Source organism: Myodes glareolus, chromosome 9, assembly GCF_982192425.1.
Source record: "Myodes glareolus chromosome 9, mMyoGla1.1, whole genome shotgun sequence".
Taxonomy (NCBI): Eukaryota; Metazoa; Chordata; class Mammalia; order Rodentia; family Cricetidae; genus Myodes; species Myodes glareolus.
The window spans coordinates 44,792,780-44,811,081 of NC_142034.1; the positions used below are offsets into that span (position 1 = coordinate 44,792,780).

Below are 18,302 nucleotides of genomic sequence, written 5' to 3' on the forward strand. Positions count from 1 at the left end.
CTAGTTAAGCTAAGTTAACACTAGTAAAAACCAAGCAAACAGACTGCATAGAAGATTGAAAATGAATGGTAGAGAGGGTAAGATAAACTACAACAGCACACTGTCTTGTGATTTTGATGCTGGGTCATATTATGTAGCGCTGGGTAGCCTGTAACTCACTCTGTAGATCAGGCTGGCCTCAAACTCTGAGATCTCCTTAAGTGCTGGAATTCGAGGTGGGCAATACCACCCCTGGACTACAGCAGCATTTTATTTTTTGCTATTTGTAATGTGTGTGCATACACATGGAGGTCTGAGGACTGCCTGCAGAAATCTGTTACCTCCCTCCACTGTGAGTCCTGGACATCAAACTCAGATGTCAGACTCGGCGACATTTGCCTTTACCCATTGAACCATCTCCCTGCTCCTCCTCCTGTCTTTATCTCATTTTAAAGACAGATTTTTATTTATGTTTGTGAATGTTCTGCCTGCATATATGTATGTGCACCACATGTGTGTCTAGTTCCCCCATGGAGGTCAAAAGAGGGCACAGGATCCCCTGGAGCTGAAATTACAGATGGTTGTGAGCCACTGTATTGATGCCGGGATCCAGTTCTGGGTCTACTCCAAGATTGCAAATGCCCTTAACAGCAGAGCTCTCTCTCCAGCACTCTCTCCTCTATGTGTTTGCTTGCTTGCTTGCTTGTTTTTAGTTTTTTGGGACAGAGTTTCTCTCTAGCTTTAGAACCTGTTCTAGATCTTGATCTGTTGGCCAGGTTGGCCACAAACTCACAGAGATCCACCTGCCTCTGCCTCCTGAGTGCTGGAATTAAAGGCATACACCACCACCACCTGGCAACAAACAGATCTTAAAGAATGAATGAATAAATAAACAAATAAATAAATAAATAAATATTGGCTGAAGATATATAATCAGTTTGTTTCCTGGGGTTTAGATATCTGTTAAACATTTTTGGAAAAACTGTCAGCCTTGTGTATAGTGGCTGCAAATAGCAGCCTCCTTGGGAATGCATACGCCTGTTGCCTATATAGGTTGCTCTAAGAAACCTTGGAGACAGTTTTCTGGTGTCTGTTCATGACTCTGATCTGTGTTGTCCCTAGTCCCATGGGTATGTGGGGTGCCATTGGGAGGCCCCAAGACAGTGGTCAAATCGTGTCCATCCATACCACACTACAGAATTAGGAACCTGTGATTGAGATCCTGCATAGAGCCAAGCTCAATTTCCTTGGCCACTAGAAGATCCACATCTCAAAGAAGTGGGGCTTCTCCAAGTTTAAGGCAGACGAATTTGAGGATATAGTAACTAATGTCTGTGGAATCAAGTATGTCCCCAGTCGTGGTCCCCTGGACAAACGGCAGGTCCTGCACCCCTGAAGGCTTCACTATGCTGCCCTAAACCCTCAGTTATGTTCAGTAATAAATCTCACATCCAGAGGAGGGCATGTGCTTGATGATAGTTTTAAAGGTGGTATGAGTGGTTTGCTCCCATTCCGTCCAATCAGGAGGCACAAACATCTTGTCTTATTTTGGGTGATAATTTGTATGGCCATGTGATCAACGTTGATTACCAGAGGTCTTCACTGTACAAGAGAACCTCCCCCTTCCCTTGTAGTAACTAACCTGTGGAAAAGTTGCTTTGAGCTTTTCTGAGGCAAACTCTCGTGTCTCCAGGCTGGACTCAAACTTTCTGTAATGGAGTCTGTCTTTGACCCCATGATCTCCCGGCCTCCACCTCCCAAGCACTAGGATTACAGACCTGGGTACCACACCCACGTGGAGAAATACTTTTGAGATCGTGTTTTATTCTTCAGCAAATGGCATACAGTGACATTTGTTTATGGTCTTTGTCCCATTATTTGCTACTAGTTGGGAAATAACTTATTAATGTTGTCATTCATTCTGCACACCTTTTTCTAGGATTAGAGCAGATTCAAATATAGTGAGAGTCACCAACATTTCTGCACAGGAAACTGCCCCTGCATGGAGCTGTGCATGGCAGGCCTGCAGCTAGTCTGGATTTCCACGCCCTCTAGTGACGAAATGTGGTCAGCTATCTGAATAACCTCTGAGGGAAAGAGACTAGAAGGTGTGTTGCCACTTCCAGGTCAGGGCCTTAGAACTACGATGTGGCCCTCCATGCTCTCTTTTCCCCTACCCTTCCACCAGGCTCTCACCATGAGGAGCACATGGCCAGCACAGGTGAAGCTGACCACTGTTTTGATCGAGCTTAATTAGAAATGGCCATATTTACTCATTGCCCTGTCCGTGATTTCATTCACACAAAGGCAGAAGAGTGGCTTGGATAGAGACTGGCCCGCACTCTACTTATATTCTAGATGTTTATAGACGCTAATGGGGCCAGTGGTATGGCTCAGTGGGTGACAGTGCCTGCCAGCAAGCCTGGCAGCCTGAGTTGGAGCCCTGGGGTCAACTGGGTAGAAGAAAGCATTGACCTCCTCACGTGCGCACACATGCACATGCTCAAATGAGTAGGAACTGGGCATGGTAGCACATACAGGCCTGAGAGCTGAACTGACCCATGGGTATAGAGACACAAGCTGAGAGGGCAGTCCATGCTATGACCACGGAGCAGAATAGTAGTAGTAGGTTCACCCCTGAAGCATGTGAGCTCCCCAACCATGGACTCTTGGATAAATCTACAGTACCAGGCATGTGTCTCTTCCTGTGGAATAGGTCTTAAGTCTAATAAGAAAGTGGCTGGTTATCCCAGAACATGCATGCCACTATTGTCTCCATTGACAATCTTACCACACTGGTCGTTATTGCAGTTCACAACTGGGTAGGACTGCTAATTGCTACTCCTGCACCCTTGGCAGCCTGTCTTTCACCTTCTGGTACTGTGACAGAGAGCCAGTAAAGAGGATGCTTCCTGGTAGGTATCAACTTGACTTCTCTATGTCCTGTGGCCAAGGTGTGTGGTGTCTCCAGCAGCAGTCTTACCATCAAGTTCTGGTGGACAACCGAGAGCAGTGAGAATAGCCTATATTGTTTTGGGGTCTCAGGATACCCCTAAAGATATACTGAAGGGAAGGTATCCCCTTCCTGGCACTGGGATTTTTATTTGGTAACATACGACTTTTTATTCCCTGTGTAAGGTGACCAATTAAACTCTTGAATGTATTTATGGATGTATTTATTGAGTTAGGGTCTCACTCTGTAGCTTCGGCTTGGCCTGGAATTCACTAAGTAGACTAGGCTGGTCTCGAACTCACAGATCCGCCTGCCTTTGCCTCTCAAGTGCTGGGAGTAAAGGCATATGCCACCATGCCATGCTTAATATATATACTTACATATTTAAGAAACTTATAAAACAGTAGCTTCCAAACATCCTTAGTGTTGGTCATCCCTCTCCCATCCCCTCCTCCTCCCAGCCCTTCCATCCCCCTCCTCAATGAAACCTCTGTCTTCATTTTTCCTTGTACGCTCAGGGACCATTGAGAAAAGGTGGCGGGAAAGACTGTAAGAGCCAGAGGTCGGGAGGCCTCTTCTGGGTGTGACAGGAGCACCACACTCACGAGCTTACGAGCTTACGGCACTGTGGTTGCCTACACACCAGTCAGCATTCCAGCATGGGGTGGGAAGGAACTCGTGAGGCCCCATCCCTTGCTGAAGAGCTTTTGACAGCCGATGACTTCTGGGAGAAGGAAAGTCAGGTCTTTTTTAAGCGTATGACTCCTACCGGGCAGCCTTTAATCCCAGCACTCGGGAGGCAGAGGCAGGCGGATCTCTGTGAGTTCGAGACCAGCCTGATCTACAAGAGCTAGTTCCAGGACAGAGTATGACTCCTGCCAGTCGGTGGTGGGTCATTCCTTTAATCACAGGCCAACCTGGGCTACACAGACCCTGACTCAAAAAACAAAACAAAAAATGTGATTCCTGGTCAGAAGACCACAGTCCAGTGAACAGACACACACGCTCATGTATATGGACAGACATGTGTATATGGGTGAGCACACTCATATATGGATGGACACACTTGTGTATATGTACGGGTGCATACTCATGTATATGGACACAACACTCATGTATATATTTGGTCAGCATAATCAGTGAACTATAAAAAGGGGGGACATGAAGTTGGGAGGGAGTGGGGCAGATCATAAAGGAATGGGCCACTAAGTTCACCTCCACCACCAAAATGTACTTAAAATTTGAAATCTGTGTAGCTGAAAACGCCTAGTGCTGGGAACTGGGTGTGGTGACACATGGCTTTAATCCCAGCCCTTGGGAGGCAGCAAGATCTCTGAGTTCAAGACCAGCCTGGTCTACATACTGAGTTCTAAACCAGCCATAGCTCCACAGTGAGACCCTGTCCCAAAAAGAGAAAGCAAGCTGCAGTAGAGGTGGAGCTCAGTGGGAAGTGTTTGTCCCTCCTCTGCCTCCCGGCACTGGGACTGCTGGGATTAAAGGCAGGGACCACGGGGCCCTGACTAATGCAGCTTTCAAAGCTTAACTCCAGAAGAGCTAAGGACGAAACAGCTTTGTCCTTCAGGATTAACCCCTGCCCTCTCTGCCCATCTGCCAACACACACTGGTTCTTTGTCACAAAAAAAAAAAAATAATAACCACTCAAGGCAGCCCAGCACAGCAGCCTGGTGAAGCCACGGAGCTCAGAGGATGGTTCTCAGTCTCCTAGTCCCCACCCCCACCCCGTGCCGAATCTCTAGCATCGGCAGGATCCTAGCTCTGGTTTGATGGCTATCCTTTGGTGGGTGCCTGCCTCCTGGTTTCACTTTGAGGTATGAGTATATCTGTCAGTGAGAAGCCACAGCAGTTGTCCAGGGCTCACCATTTTCCAAAGCGCTGGAAAATGTTGAATCCGATCTTACACCATAGGCCACAGTCTGCATGGAGCAGAGGGGGTTGAGTGGAAAACATGCCCACGGCATGCTCAAAGTGGAAAGGGACAAGTTCTCAGAACCAGAACGTCACAGACAGTCACAGGTGGCGGTGCCATCAGAGAGAGTGACCGTCACCTGGATGGGATGGAGGAGGCAAGCTGCGTGGTGAGGAGGGAAAGGTAAGTTAAGTGGAGGACAGAGGGAAGCAGGGGTGATTATAATGCCAGGATTCCCTTCCTACCACTAGGGGTCGCTGAGGTGCTTGTCTCAAATAATACACACATTTAAGATTTATTTATTGTCCTGTGCTCTGACCTAAGATACTCTATGGAAAAGGATTTTAGCAGCCTTTGTGACAAGCAGCCAATAGGAGGACTTCTTTTCAGACAATTCTGTGATACAAAACCAGATCTAAAGAGATGTATTGAATTCTTGGATGCAGTGGCAGAGTTTGACGTTACCATTGAAGAGGAGCAGAGAGAGTTTGGGCTAGCCATCCTAAATAGATTCTTCAAAGAGATTAAGAAGAAATGACAAATCTCTTAGAATATTGGTCCAAAGAATTCTGTTTTATGTTTTATTTGCCTAATTTGAAATAACATTTTTTTCCCAAAAAAAAAGAAAGATTATTTTATTGTGATAACAGCATTCTCCCTGCATGTTCGTTCTCCAGGAGAAGGCACCAAATCTCATTTCAGATGGTTGTAAGCCACCATGTGGTTGCTGGGAGTAAAACCTCTTGGAGGTTAAGAGCCCTACTTTTTTTTTTTGTTGTTCAAAGGCAGGATTTCCACGTAGTTTAGACTGGCCTTGGATTCTCCTGCCTCTGCCTCCCAGGGTTGTGATTAGACATGACATTAGACCACGTGTGGCCTGCACATAATTTTTCAGGGGTATTTTTGCTGATATATTTAGTAGAAGCATTGCTTGTTGCAGTTTTAGCAAACGTGAGGCTATAAAGCGTGTTTCCTTCTCTGCTAGCTTTTGTTAGGTCCAATAACTAGGCTACCCACTTACGAAGGTTTTCAGAAAGCTAAAGCCGTATCTGAATTAATCCCACTTGTTGGTGACACACATCTGGGACGCATCATTGTATAGTATCTGTGTATCACAACACTTGGGTCAATTGGATACACCGATTCCACAGAGCCGCTGAGGTGTTTTGCTTTGTCTAGTCATTGTTTTTGTCGTTGTGTTCAATGTAAAAGGCCTGGTAGGCAAATCATTTACAGAGGCTTTAAGCAAAGCCTCTTTCCACAAGAACGGGGAAGTCGCTGAACACAGTGGTGACTGCAGAGCGGCTGTGTGTGCTTCCTCATCGCTCCAGGGCCACGTGACTCCCCTCCCCACGTGGTAATTCCAGTTTGGGGGCTGCAGAGATGACTCAACAGTGAACCGTGTATACTGCTCTCAAAGAGGGCCTGGGTTCAGTTCCTAGCACCCACACTGGGCAGCTCACAACCACCTGTAACTAATTCTAGTTCCTAGCCATCTAACATCCTCTTCTAGCTTTTGTGGGTGCTGTACCCGCATGCCTGTACCCTACATACACACACACACACACACAGAGAGAGAGAGAGAGAGAGAGAGAGAGATTTAAAAAACAAAAAACAAATTTTTTAATATTTATTTATTTATTTATTTTGCTGGGAAGTTGTTTAATGGATGTATCTCTGAGTTTGAGGCCAGCCTGGTCTATGAAACAAGTTCCAGAATAGCCAGAGAGAAATCCCTGTGAGTTCAAGGCCAGCCTGGTCTACAGGAGCTAGTTCCAAGACAGCTAGGACTGTTACACAGGGAAACCCCGTCTCAAAAAACAAAAACAAACAAACAAACAAAAAAAAACCACAGAATAGCCAGAGCTATACAGAGAAACCCTGTCCCAAAAACAAACAAACAGGGGCTGGAGAGATGGCTTGGCTGTTAAGAGCACTGGCTGTTCTTCCAGAGGACCCGGGTTCAATTCCCATCAACCATATGACAGTCTCTAACTTTAATTCCACAGAATCTGACACCCTCACACAGCTTAGTAAAATAAACAGATAATTTTATAAGATAGTTTTAAAGCTCTATTTTAAAAAGCAAAGCTTTTAACCCAAAAAAGAAAAATAGAGCCAGGTATGACTCACTTCTAATCTAGCACTAGGGAGGCAGAGGCAGGGTGGTCTCTGTGAGTTGGAGGCAAACCTGGTCTATTGAGTGCACTCCAGTACAGCTCAGGCTACTAAAGAGACCCTATTTCCAAAAGCAAACAAAAACTTAAAAAGAAAAAAAGGACTGGTCTCTCACTAAAGGAACTAACAAGACTGGGGCTGGCCATGTTCATTTGGACGAAGGGCCTTCCAGTGGAAGCATTTGACCTTGAAATCTTTATCTGTAGATAACAAACTTGGTACACAGCCTTTGACTCACGGCTGCACACTTGCTGTGTTCCCTGAGCAGAAGCCTGCTGGGGGCCCCACATGTCTGAAGCTGGAAGCCACAGTTAGAATGGAGTACAGGGTCTACTCACTGTACAGGGTTAAGCCGAACTCAGAACAGCCACCCCTTCCTTAGGACTATTCTGTGTGCTGGGAAGTGTTTTTCTTTTAAAGATTTATTAGGTAGATAGTGTTCTGTCTGCTTGTATACCTGCAGTCCAGAAGAGGGCACCAGATCTCATTACAGATGGCTGTGAGCCACCATGTGGTTGCTGGGAATTGAACCCAGGTCCTATGAAAGAACAGCCAGTGCTCTTAACTGCTGAGCCATCTCTCCAGCCTGGCCAGCTTTTCTGAATATAGCTGGGTATAGTGAGCCCAACCTGGCCAGGCCTTTCCTAGGCCCTGGTCTAGAGAGGACTACAAACCTTGTGAAGAAGGAACTGGGGGAAGGTCTGAACTAAACACCATTCCCGCCAGTTTTAAGAGTCTGGAGCTGGAGGCAGGTGTAGTAGCTCTTGCCTTGTTACCTCTGTCCTGGACAAACAGAGTCTCTTATGGCGTTGGGCCCTCAAGGGCTTCACACACACATGAATGGTTTGGAGAGAAGGGAAGCTATTCACATAGACCTGGAGGCCTGAGCTGAGGACAGGAATAGATTTCCTCGAAAACCTTAGCTTCACACAGACTCACCTCAGCAGCCTAAGGTTCCTTTGTTCTCTTTTGGGTTTGTTTGCCTGTTTTGTTTTAGAAAAATTACCTGGGAGCACCTCTAAAAGGTTCTGGATACTGAGCTACTGAGCGTTCATTCTCTGACCTCGAGGGCCTAGGCAAGCCAACCTGAGAGTGGAACCCTGTTCCCAAATGGTCATCTACTCAGATGTCTGCTGCTGTTCTCCCTCCCCACCCTCCTCACTGTTCACACCCTCAGCAGTCACCTCGGAGACTGGCACCCGGCTTTGTCTAGGCTGTTCATTTTCCCACATTCCCTGAAGCCAGCTCACCAGCCATCCTGCTCCCCAGCGCCACATCTCCACCCTCATTACTTCCTGTTACTGCCTTGTGGCACTGGGCACTTTGTCCATAGGCCATGTCTCCAAAGCCCTTCCCTCTAAAGCACTATGGCCAGGCCCTCTTGAAGGCAGAACATCCCAAACTCCTGGTGCACTGACATTCTCAGCAGGGCCTCCTCCGTTTACTTCTCTACTTCCTTCCAGTCATGAGTGTCCATGGCTCATCTCTCCCTGTCTTCCCGGGGTCCTATACTAGATCGCTTCAACCACTCTTGTCCAACTTCTTCAGATCACCTTTATCTTACTAACCATCCCCTCCCTGATGCGTCCAACATCCTTTTTCTGAGCAGACCCCACACTGCAGGAAACAGCCTAGGAGACTGGGGTCTCCGGGTCGAGGACCACCCACTTCATCAGTGTCGATCCCTGATCCCTTCTAGCACACCCTAATCTTTGCACTCCCCTAACTATACTTCTCTTCTTTCTCTGTGGGCAGAAACTTCGAACCCATTTCTTTTCTGTTTTTTGGCTTTTTGTTTGTTTTTTTGAGACAGGGTTTCTCCGCCCACGGAGCTGCTCCACTCCTCCCTGAAATCGCCTTTCTCTTGTTATCTCCCTTGACCCCTGAGGTTGGAGTTTCTGTAAGATATCTTAAATGCTCTTTGCTCCCTAACCTTCAACCCGCTTCGAATGCTGTCTTACAGATCTAGTCACCAGGTTCACCCAACCTCCCGTTAGGCGTGTTCATCCAGATGCTGCAGCCTGCTCAAGGTCTGTTTCTATGTTTTGGCGTGAGACTGGGTCTCTCTATCCCTGGCTGACCTAGACCTCACAGAGATCTAGGGGTCTGTTTCAAATCCTGCAGATGACAGAACCCAGACTTCTTGAGTGCTAGGCAAGAGCGCTCAACAACAAGAGCGCTCATTTAGCAACAACCAAGTCCTAACTTTGTGAAGTGTCTGCAAGCCCAAACTGAATTAATTTCCTTTGAACCCACTTTCTGTGTCCCCTCTTCTCAGAGAATGGCAGCCCCCATCTTGTCCCGAGCCTAGCTGGACCCAGGATAGAGGATCGTTATTTGTGGGCTGGACAGTGATTTTGGAGCCAGCACGAAGGCGAGGCTCGCGGCGCTCCGGCACCGTCACTGCGGCGCCAGAGCGCCGGGTGCGGAACAGAACGGAGCTAATGAAAGCTACGCCGCATGCGGGACACCACCGCACGCAGCACCACACCGTGCACGCGAGCCCGCCGACGTGGACGGCTCGAGCCCCGCCCCGTCGCGCGGCGCTCCCAAAAGCCAATGGGAACTGTTGGTGGGCCGTCGCTCAAACTACAGCCCGGGTAGGTGAGGGGCGGACCCCGTGAGCGACCGCCCACTCGCGCGCCGCGCCTGTGTCCTTTCGGCCAATGGGCGCGGATTGCGTAGGCCGGGGGCGGGTCAGCGTGGCCCACAGCGCGGGCGCCAGGCTTCTTCCCACGTCGCGGGCTCCTGGTGCAGGCGTGTCAGCTGCGTCTTAACTGACGGGACGAAGATGGGGGCCGTAGCCGCCAGGCGCTGCGTCGAGTGGCTGCTGGGACTCTACTTTCTCTCGCACATCCCTATCACGCTGTTCATCGACCTGCAGGTGGTGCTGCCGGCCGAACTGTACCCGCAGGAGGTGAGGGCTCAGGGGTCCCCCACGTGCCGTCGCGGTTCCGGTGCCCGACTTGGGCCCAAGCTAGGTCTAACAAGCCAAAGACCAACTCTTTATTCCTCTCAGGAACATCCCTGGCACTCAAGAGGTCCTGGGTTCAAGCTACATTTACTCCCCAAACCTTTGCAAACCTTTGTCCTCGGGGTGTGTTTCGCTTAGTTCCACCTCCGGCAGGTGGCTGAGAGAAGTTGCCTGGGTGAATCAATGTCTGTCAGCTGTTGGACTTGGTTAAAGTTGTGTAGATGGGCTTTAAAACTAAGCCCCAGTAGAATCGAGCCTGTCTGAAGGGTTTAGCCTTTGGCTAGTGCTGCGTGGTAGGTCATGGATCTAGCTGGGTCCTGGATCTGGATCTAGCTGCAGGCGCGTTGACGAAATGCCATTTCAAGTACACTGTTTGAATTGGGTTTGAAGGGAGCTGTATTCTTTGACCCCACTTTCTCTGAATCTGTAACCTTCCAGGGAATGTCTGCATGCTTCTCCAAACTACGGGTAGAGCTGTAGGCAAGACTGACTTATTCTTCTAAAGATTTGAACTGCTGGGCTGTGGTGGCGCATGACTTTAATCCCAGCACTTGGGAGGCAGAGGCAGGTGGATTGATGTGAGTTCGAGGTCAGCCTGGTCTACAGAGCAAGTTCCAGGACAGCCAGGGCTACTCAAAGAAAAGCTGTCTAGAAAAAAAAAGAAACAACAAGAAATGCCTCTGGAATGCTTTTTTTTTTTTAAGATTTATTTATTTATTGTGTACACAGTGTTCAGTCTCCATGTATGCCCGCAGGCCAGAAGAGGGCACCAGATCTCATTACGGATGGTTGTGAGCCACCATATGGTTACTGGGAATTGAACTCAGGACCTCCGGAAGAGCAGTCAGTGCTCTTAACCTCTGATCCATCTCTCCAGCCCCTCTGAAATGCTCTTTAAATGTTATTTTCTTTACAGGGCAGTTCTTAATTTTGAAATCCAGGAGTTCTCAATGGTGTCTGCAAAATTGCATGTATCTTGTGCCCTCTGAGGAGGGGGAGACTGTAGCTTCCATCACTGGAAGAGTGCCACCCACACAAGGAGGTTAGGAGTGACACAGTCAGCAATGCCCCCCCCCACTCCCTTAAGTCTCCTTTTGGTTTGTTTGTGGAACCACATAACTAGGAAGACCTTTGACCTTCTTTTCCATGGGAAACTCTAGATAGTATGTGGCAAGAACACTTGGTTTTTCCAAGAACTGGCTGAGTATCTTGGCATGTTTAGGGCTCTATGGCTCCAACTTTTTTTCCTTAAAATAACAGTTCATTGAGTACATTGCAAGAGGTCTGTAACTAGGGTACCACATGCAGCCACAGCTTTGCAATAATAGGTTAGATAGTAAACGCAAAGATAAATTGTAGGATTAACATGTAGCTCCTTGGTTTAAAAAAAAAAAACAGCATGCATGAGGCCCTAAGTTCAAATCCCAGCACTAAACTACAGTGTGTGTTATGTGTGTATGCAAGTTATATCATTTTGTATCACTGCTCTAACACATTGTCAAAAATGCAGTGGCTTACTTTACCCTAGATTTATTCTTGGGCTGTTTGAAGTTAGGAATTTTAAATGGTAGGTCCCCCGGGCTGGCGAGATGACTCAGCGGTTAAGAGCATTGGCTTCTCTTCCAGAGGTCTTGAGTTCGATTCCCAGCAACCACATGGTGGCTCACAGCCATCTGTAATGAGATCTGGTGCCCTCTTCTGGCCTGCAGGCACACATGGAAGGAATATTGTATACATAATAAATAAATAAATCTTTAAAAAAAATGGTAGGTCCCAGGGCTGTAAGGAGGACTATGCTCCTTGCCGCTTGCAGCTTTGTGGTGGTTGCCAGTATCTTGTGGCTTGTTTTACAGAGCTGAGAGTCCCACCTAAGACCCAGGCATGCCACACGGTCTACCCACTGAGCTGCATCCCTGGCCTTGGCTGTGGCCCTTTCACGGCAGTCTTTGCAGTTCCTCCATCATACTGCCACGTCAGAGGTATTCACATCTCCCCCTGCCTTTTATAAGGTCACTTGTGATACATTTAAGGCCCGCCGTCTAACCCAGGAAAATACATCCATGTCCTCCTGTTGGACATGGATAAGGACATTATACCTTTGAGTGTCATCGGTCTCCTGCCACCAAGGGGCCTGAAGCCCCCTAAAGAGACCATCAGAACAGCACTTGCTATTAGTTAGCCTTTTGGATGGTTTTGTTGTTTGTTGAGGCAGGGTTTCTCTGTAGCTTTGAAGCCAACCCTTGTTTTTTGTATTTTGGTAATTTTGAAAAAGGGTCTCAACAGGTGGTTGACAACATGCCTTTAATCCCAGCATTCAGGAAGTTCAAGGCCAGCTTGGTCTACAGATAGAGTTCCAGGACAGCCAGGGTTACACAGAAACGTCTTGAAAAACAAAAAGTAAGGGATGGGGGGTGGGGCTCATGCTGGCCCAGGATAGCCTCAGACCCAAACACTCATCATCTCAGCTGTACAGGGTTTACAGGCATGAACCGTTCTGCCTAGTTTGAGTGATGGGCCTTAGGAGATGGGGGGGTCTCACTACTTACAGCTGCCTCTGCTTCCCTCACAGTTCCTGGTGTCTTTCCTGACTGCTGGTCTGTATCCTGCTTACTACTCTCCAAACTACAGTTTGACTAGCATCATACAGACCACCAGTTCAACATTTGTTTTTGAGACAGGGTCTCACTGTGTGCTCTAGCTGTCCTGTAACTTAGTATCTAGACCTGACTGGCCTCAAACTCAGGTTCCCTCCTCTGCTTCCCAAATACTTAATTCTAGGTTTATTGTCACCGTGCCCGATGAGCTTTCAAGCTAGGGATGTAGCATTGGTTATGGTCTAGCATGCACACAGTGTTGGATTTCATGTCTAGCCCTTTATCTCTGAACCTTTTGCCTTTTTTAAAATTTTATTCATTATTATTGTGCTGCAATGCCTGTGTGGAAGTCACAGGACAATCAGGGTCGGTTGTCACCTTCCCTCTTTACTGGATAGGAAATCAGGTCATCAGGCTTGTGCACCGAGCACTTTACCCACAGAACCATCTTGTTGGCTCTGCCATTTTAATGTCTTGACCAAAAACTGTGTGGTATTAAAGACATAAACCTGGAATACCTATCTCCTCCTCCCTCTTGTTTCATTTGGATGGGGAGTGATTTTGTTGCTTCTCCATGGAGAAAATAATAATCTGGGGATTTAAGTCAGTCACAGATTGTCTTGAATGATCCCTAAATCTAGAACCAGTTTGGTGGCACTCAGAAGGCTCTGAGACAAGGATCACTCACTAGGTTGAAGGCCAACCTAGGCTACACAGCAGGACTGTCTCTAAAACAAACAGCAAAACCCAAATTTACACCCACAAAAAGACCATTTATAAGAAGCTAAAACATATCATCTACGGTTTTTCCCCAAAAATGTGGAATGCCTCAGTAACTGGGCTGAATTTTGCAAACTAAACTTTGTTGTTTGAATCAAATCACATGAGCTGAGCTTAAAGACAAGCTTGGTTCAAACAGAAAGGAAAGGAAGCATTTTGTAGTATCTCTCGCAACTGAGTGAACCAATCCTGTTAGAATAAGAAAACCGTGTGAGCCCATGGTCCTGATCCTAATTGAGGCTCTGCAGGATTCTGTAGCAGACCAGCTCAGAAAGACAATGTGTTCCAGGTAGGTGTGGTATAAATGTAAAGTTTTTTTCTTTTAAACCTTGGAGTGCAGGGCTTAAATGATACTGAGCAATTGCATGCTTAGATTTGGTGGTTTTAAACTGGAGCATCTTTGGCTATGAACTAAACACACACGCCTTCATCCGTGTTCACCGCTGTTGTACATGGATTCACTGCATCTGAACACAAAGGTCAGCAGCACTGCTTTATGGAGAAATAGTGCGCTGGAGCCAGGCCATTGGCGCCAGCCCTGCAGTCCTACCACACTCACTGCTTGTGCAGGCTGTTCTGGCATCAGGTAGGTGGTAGCTCCCATGGGCTCCAGCTGCCTGTGAGCGGAGCAGCCAGTTTTGCTGATCTTACCCTGCAGCCTTTCAGCTCTGCAGTACTGCACATCGGTCTGGACCTGCAGAGTAGGCCACCCTCAGAGCTCAGTTGTTTACAGCGGCATTCAAATGGGCAGAAATGCCTGCCAGTACTTCACTCTGAAGTAAATCTTGCCAAACAAGTAGTTATAATGTGAAGTTGTGTGTGGTGGTGCACATCTCTAATCCCAACACCTGGGAAGCGGAGGAGGATCAGGAGTTCAAGGCCAGTGTCAGTTACAAAAGACCCTGTTTTCAAAAACCAAAACAAAAAAATGCAAAGAGGGGTAAAAGCATTTAGCCTGACTTGCTCAATTTACAGGTTAGGAAGTAGAGACCGGAGAGAGGCTGGCTTAACCTTTCCTGTCCCTTCCTTACTGCTCTGAAGAGTGCTCAGGGGGTGCAAATGGTGTTGCCAAGGATCCAGTTTCACATCTGTGCGCTCTGACGCCTGTGACCCCAACACAACAATGTCTCTGGGTGCTTGCTTAAAATCTCATGGTAACGAGGCCTCCATTTCACAGTAGCCAGCCTGTCTTTGCTGTTACTTGGATTTTTCTTTGTTTTTGAGATAGGTCTGTACACCAGACCTAGCCTCCAACTAGGCTAGCCTTAAACTCTGATCGTTTTACCTCTGCTTCCCAAGTGCTGGGATTACTAAGTGCCACCGTACCCAACAGCCTTTATCTTTTGATTGGAAATTAACACCAAAAAAACCTCCCTAGATTTTTCCATCGTAAGATCAGCACCCTGGAGTCACCTTTAGCATCATATCTTGACACTTATTTGGCTTTGAGGTGAATTAGTGTTATTTCCAGGCTATTTTTTGTCGTTTCATTTTTTAAATATTTTATTTATTATATATACAATATAATATTATTATATATACATATATTATATATAATATATTATTATATGTACATATTTAATATATTATTATATATACATATATATAATTTATTATATATACAATATGTGTGTGTCTATCTGCAGGCCAGAAGAGGGCATCAGATCTCATTTCAGATGGTTGTGAGCCACCATGTGGTTGCTGAGAATTGAACTCAGGACCTTTGGAAGAGCAGGCAATGCTCCTAACCACTGAGCCATCTCTCCAGCCCTGTTATTTCATTTTTGAGGCAAGATCTCATATAGCCCAAGTTAGCCTTTGACCATGTAGCTGAGCACGACCTTGCTTTAGGATGTTAAGTTTGACAGGCCTTTGGTGGTAGTGCCCAGAGTGGGCAGCTGCAGGTTCCCATCTCCTACTGCCTGTCAGCATGGAGCTGCATACTTTGGTCTGTTAGGTTGATTACAAGTGTGAGGCTGGAGCTAGACCTTGACTCAGGCCTCACCAGAACCATGATGCTGTGTACTCTGGTGTAATTCCACCAATACCCAGCTGGTCTAATAAAAAAAATTGAAGCCAGTGAATGAAAATAGATGTATTTGTAATATTAGGATTGAAATGTCTATATCTCCAGAGGTTAAATTTACTTCCCTTCTACCCTCAGCCCTCCCCCAAGAAAATTCAATTGACTTCTGTATTTGAGGAATCTAGATGTCTAGTTGTGTGCATCAGGATGGGTTTTCATTTCCTTATCAACGAAGGTGAGCAGAATGGCATTTTCACTCAGTGAACGTCCCGAGAAGCTCCTAAGTGGCGGTTACTGTAGCTCTCAGTGATGCAGCTAGGTGTGTGCTAGTGCAGAGCTAGGGACAAATGCACAGTAGCACTAAGGCGAGATTGAAGAGCCCAGGAAAGCTTACTCTGCAAAGAAGGTAACATCTGAATCACGACTAAGAGGTTTTTATTAAGACCATCTAGGCCAGTGTTTCTCAACCTATGGGTCATGACCCCTTTGGGGATCAAAGGACTCTTTCATGGGTTGATTATCAGATATCCTACATAGCACATGTTTACATAACAATTTATATCAGTAGCAAAATTATAGTTATGAAGTAGCAATGAACTAATTTTATGATTGGGGGTCACCACAGCATGAGGAGCTCTATTAAAAAGTGTCAGAGCATTAGGACGGTTGAGAACCACTGGTCTGGATGTCGTTAGAGCCAGCTGTCTATGTCACTGCAGCACCAGGGCTGCACTGAACCTGTGCCGCCCTGTGGCAGTACTCATCGGGATCCTGTCTTTTCCAGTTCAGCAACCTGTTGCGGTGGTACTCTAAGGAGTTCAAAGACCCTCTGATGCAAGACCCCCCAATATGGTTCAAGTCCTTCGTGTTTTGTGAGCTTGTGTTCCAGCTGCCTTTCTTCCCCATTGCAGCATATGCTTTCTTCAAAGGTTGGTAGTGTGGTATATCTTAGTTTTGCTCAGAAATCTCTTGGAGGAGCAAACCCCTGTAGCTTGAAGGATCTGGTGTCTGCTAGCATAGATGTTACAGGGGAACGTTAAATGGGCTCAGCTGCTGTCCCGTAAACTGGGCTGCCTCAGTTATCTAGAAATCCCTCATGATGTGAAGCCTGAGGCCAAGGATAAGCTTGTTCCCTTGTAACCCACCGCACACATAGTTTCTTTTATCTGTGGCCTTATCTTCCACTTAGGATAGCATATCGCCTTATAAGCTAGAAGCATCAAGCCAATCCCTGAAGAGCTTAACTTCTCATTTAAAAATTTTTCCTGGGGCTTGAAAGATGGCCCAGCAGTTAAGAACACTGGTTGCTCTTCAAAAGGACCTGGGTTTGGTTTCCAGCAATGTAAAACCATCTATAACTCCAGTTCCAGAAGAGTCAACACCCTCTCTGGCCTCTGGAGGGCACTGTACACAGCATGAATGCAGGCAAAACAAACAAAAAAAATGTTTTTAAAAATTAAAAAAAGTCTACATGATAACATATAATTAGTGCCTTTATGAAGTAGCCATGGCCATCCTTGGAAACTAAGCTCGTTGAGTGGGGAAGTTTATTTCCCATTGGGACCCTGTAGACACGGGATCCAGCTGTACCCTCTTGCCCGTGTGGATTCTTTATGGCTGCTGGGACAGGGTCCCCTCCTGGTGTGTTTTAGATCAGACTGGCCAAGCTGCTTTGCTGCTCCTGTTTGCTAGGTTGGGTCCTAGCTGTCACATAAGCCTGCCTGTTGAATGGTATAACACATCTAGTTTTTCATGTGTGCATTAAGAGGAGGCAGAACCATTGAGCTGAGAGGGAGCAGAAAAGCAGGGAAGGAGCAGAGCACGTCCCAGACACCCTGGAAGTACCAGACATGACTTTTAACCTAATTGTCCTTTTTTTCTTCCTCTGCTTCAGGAAGCTGCCGGTGGATCCGAATCCCTGCCATCATCTATGCGGCTCATACCATAACGACGTTAATTCCAATCCTCTATACATTTCTACTTGAGGATTTCTCCAAAGCTGTTGCTTTCAAAGGACTAAGACCTGAGAATTTCCGTGAACGACTGACCCTCATAGGTGTCTATGTCCCCTACTTAATAATCCCCATTATACTCCTCCTGTTCATGTTGCGGAACCCTTACTACAAGAACGAGGAGAAAAGAAAGAAAAAATAACAGACACTAGCCTGGTGGTGGAGATCTCACAGCACAGTTGCCTTCTGGACAATACAAGAAAAACTGCTCTGAACCCATGTTTCAGCAGCATTTGAAACACAAGCAGCAGTGTACAAGAACAAGATAGTGGCGAGAACCATGCCAGGCCCTCACCTCCCAAGGGCTGAGCAGGCCATCAGCAGGGGTGGGGACCAGCAAAATGGTGCCAACATTCTGCCACATCATTACTAAAAAAACCAGGCAAACAAGAAGCCAGTTAGCACACACCTGACTAGATCCTAACTACCTCTATAGCTGATCACTTGTCAACCAGTGAGCACTGGGTGTTTAGGCCACTTTAATGTCACAAATTTTGTCTCTTTAACATCCATGAAAAACTACCTGTTTTTTTGCCTGTACCTCCGTCTCATGAGTTTAAGCCAGAAATGGTTTACAGTGGAAGGTAGCCCCGTCTTCAAGTTATCCTACCAGTCCTTGTACTTCCCAACTCTGGTGGCTCAGTGCCACCGGGCTCCCTGGTAGATAGCTTTGTCCTTCCCATCTTGTCCAGAGTGGGATAACAGTGTGTCTGCTGTTCCATTGGCTCTCCTTAGAGAAATGAAAGATTGGTGGGTGCTAGGAAGGGTTGTTTTGCTATATTGCTGTGGTTATTACTGTCTGACTTGTGTGTCTGGTCCAAATAAAGGTAGCTGCTGATCACTGCCTGGTTTGTTGTGTGAATGGGGGTTAGGGACTGG

The 18,302-nt window shown here is 46.8% G+C and overlaps 1 protein-coding gene and 1 non-coding gene across 2 annotated transcripts; both read left to right on the forward strand.

The window, feature by feature from the left end:
- Positions 1-929: 929 nt before the first annotated feature.
- LOC146893151 (small nucleolar RNA SNORA70) lies at positions 930-1,060 on the forward strand. The gene has a single exon (XR_015003928.1). It is a non-coding gene; the product is annotated as a small nucleolar RNA SNORA70 (small nucleolar RNA).
- An 8,699-nt stretch (positions 1,061-9,759) lies between these two features.
- On the forward strand, positions 9,760-18,264 carry Tmem97 (transmembrane protein 97). Its single transcript, XM_085695450.2, has 3 exons — positions 9,760-9,954; positions 16,196-16,340; positions 17,306-18,264. The coding sequence occupies exons 1-3, from the start codon at positions 9,829-9,831 to the stop codon at positions 17,563-17,565; spliced, it is 531 nt and encodes a 176-aa protein (XP_085551576.1). The 5' UTR covers positions 9,760-9,828; the 3' UTR covers positions 17,566-18,264.
- The last annotated feature ends 38 nt before the right edge of the window (positions 18,265-18,302 follow it).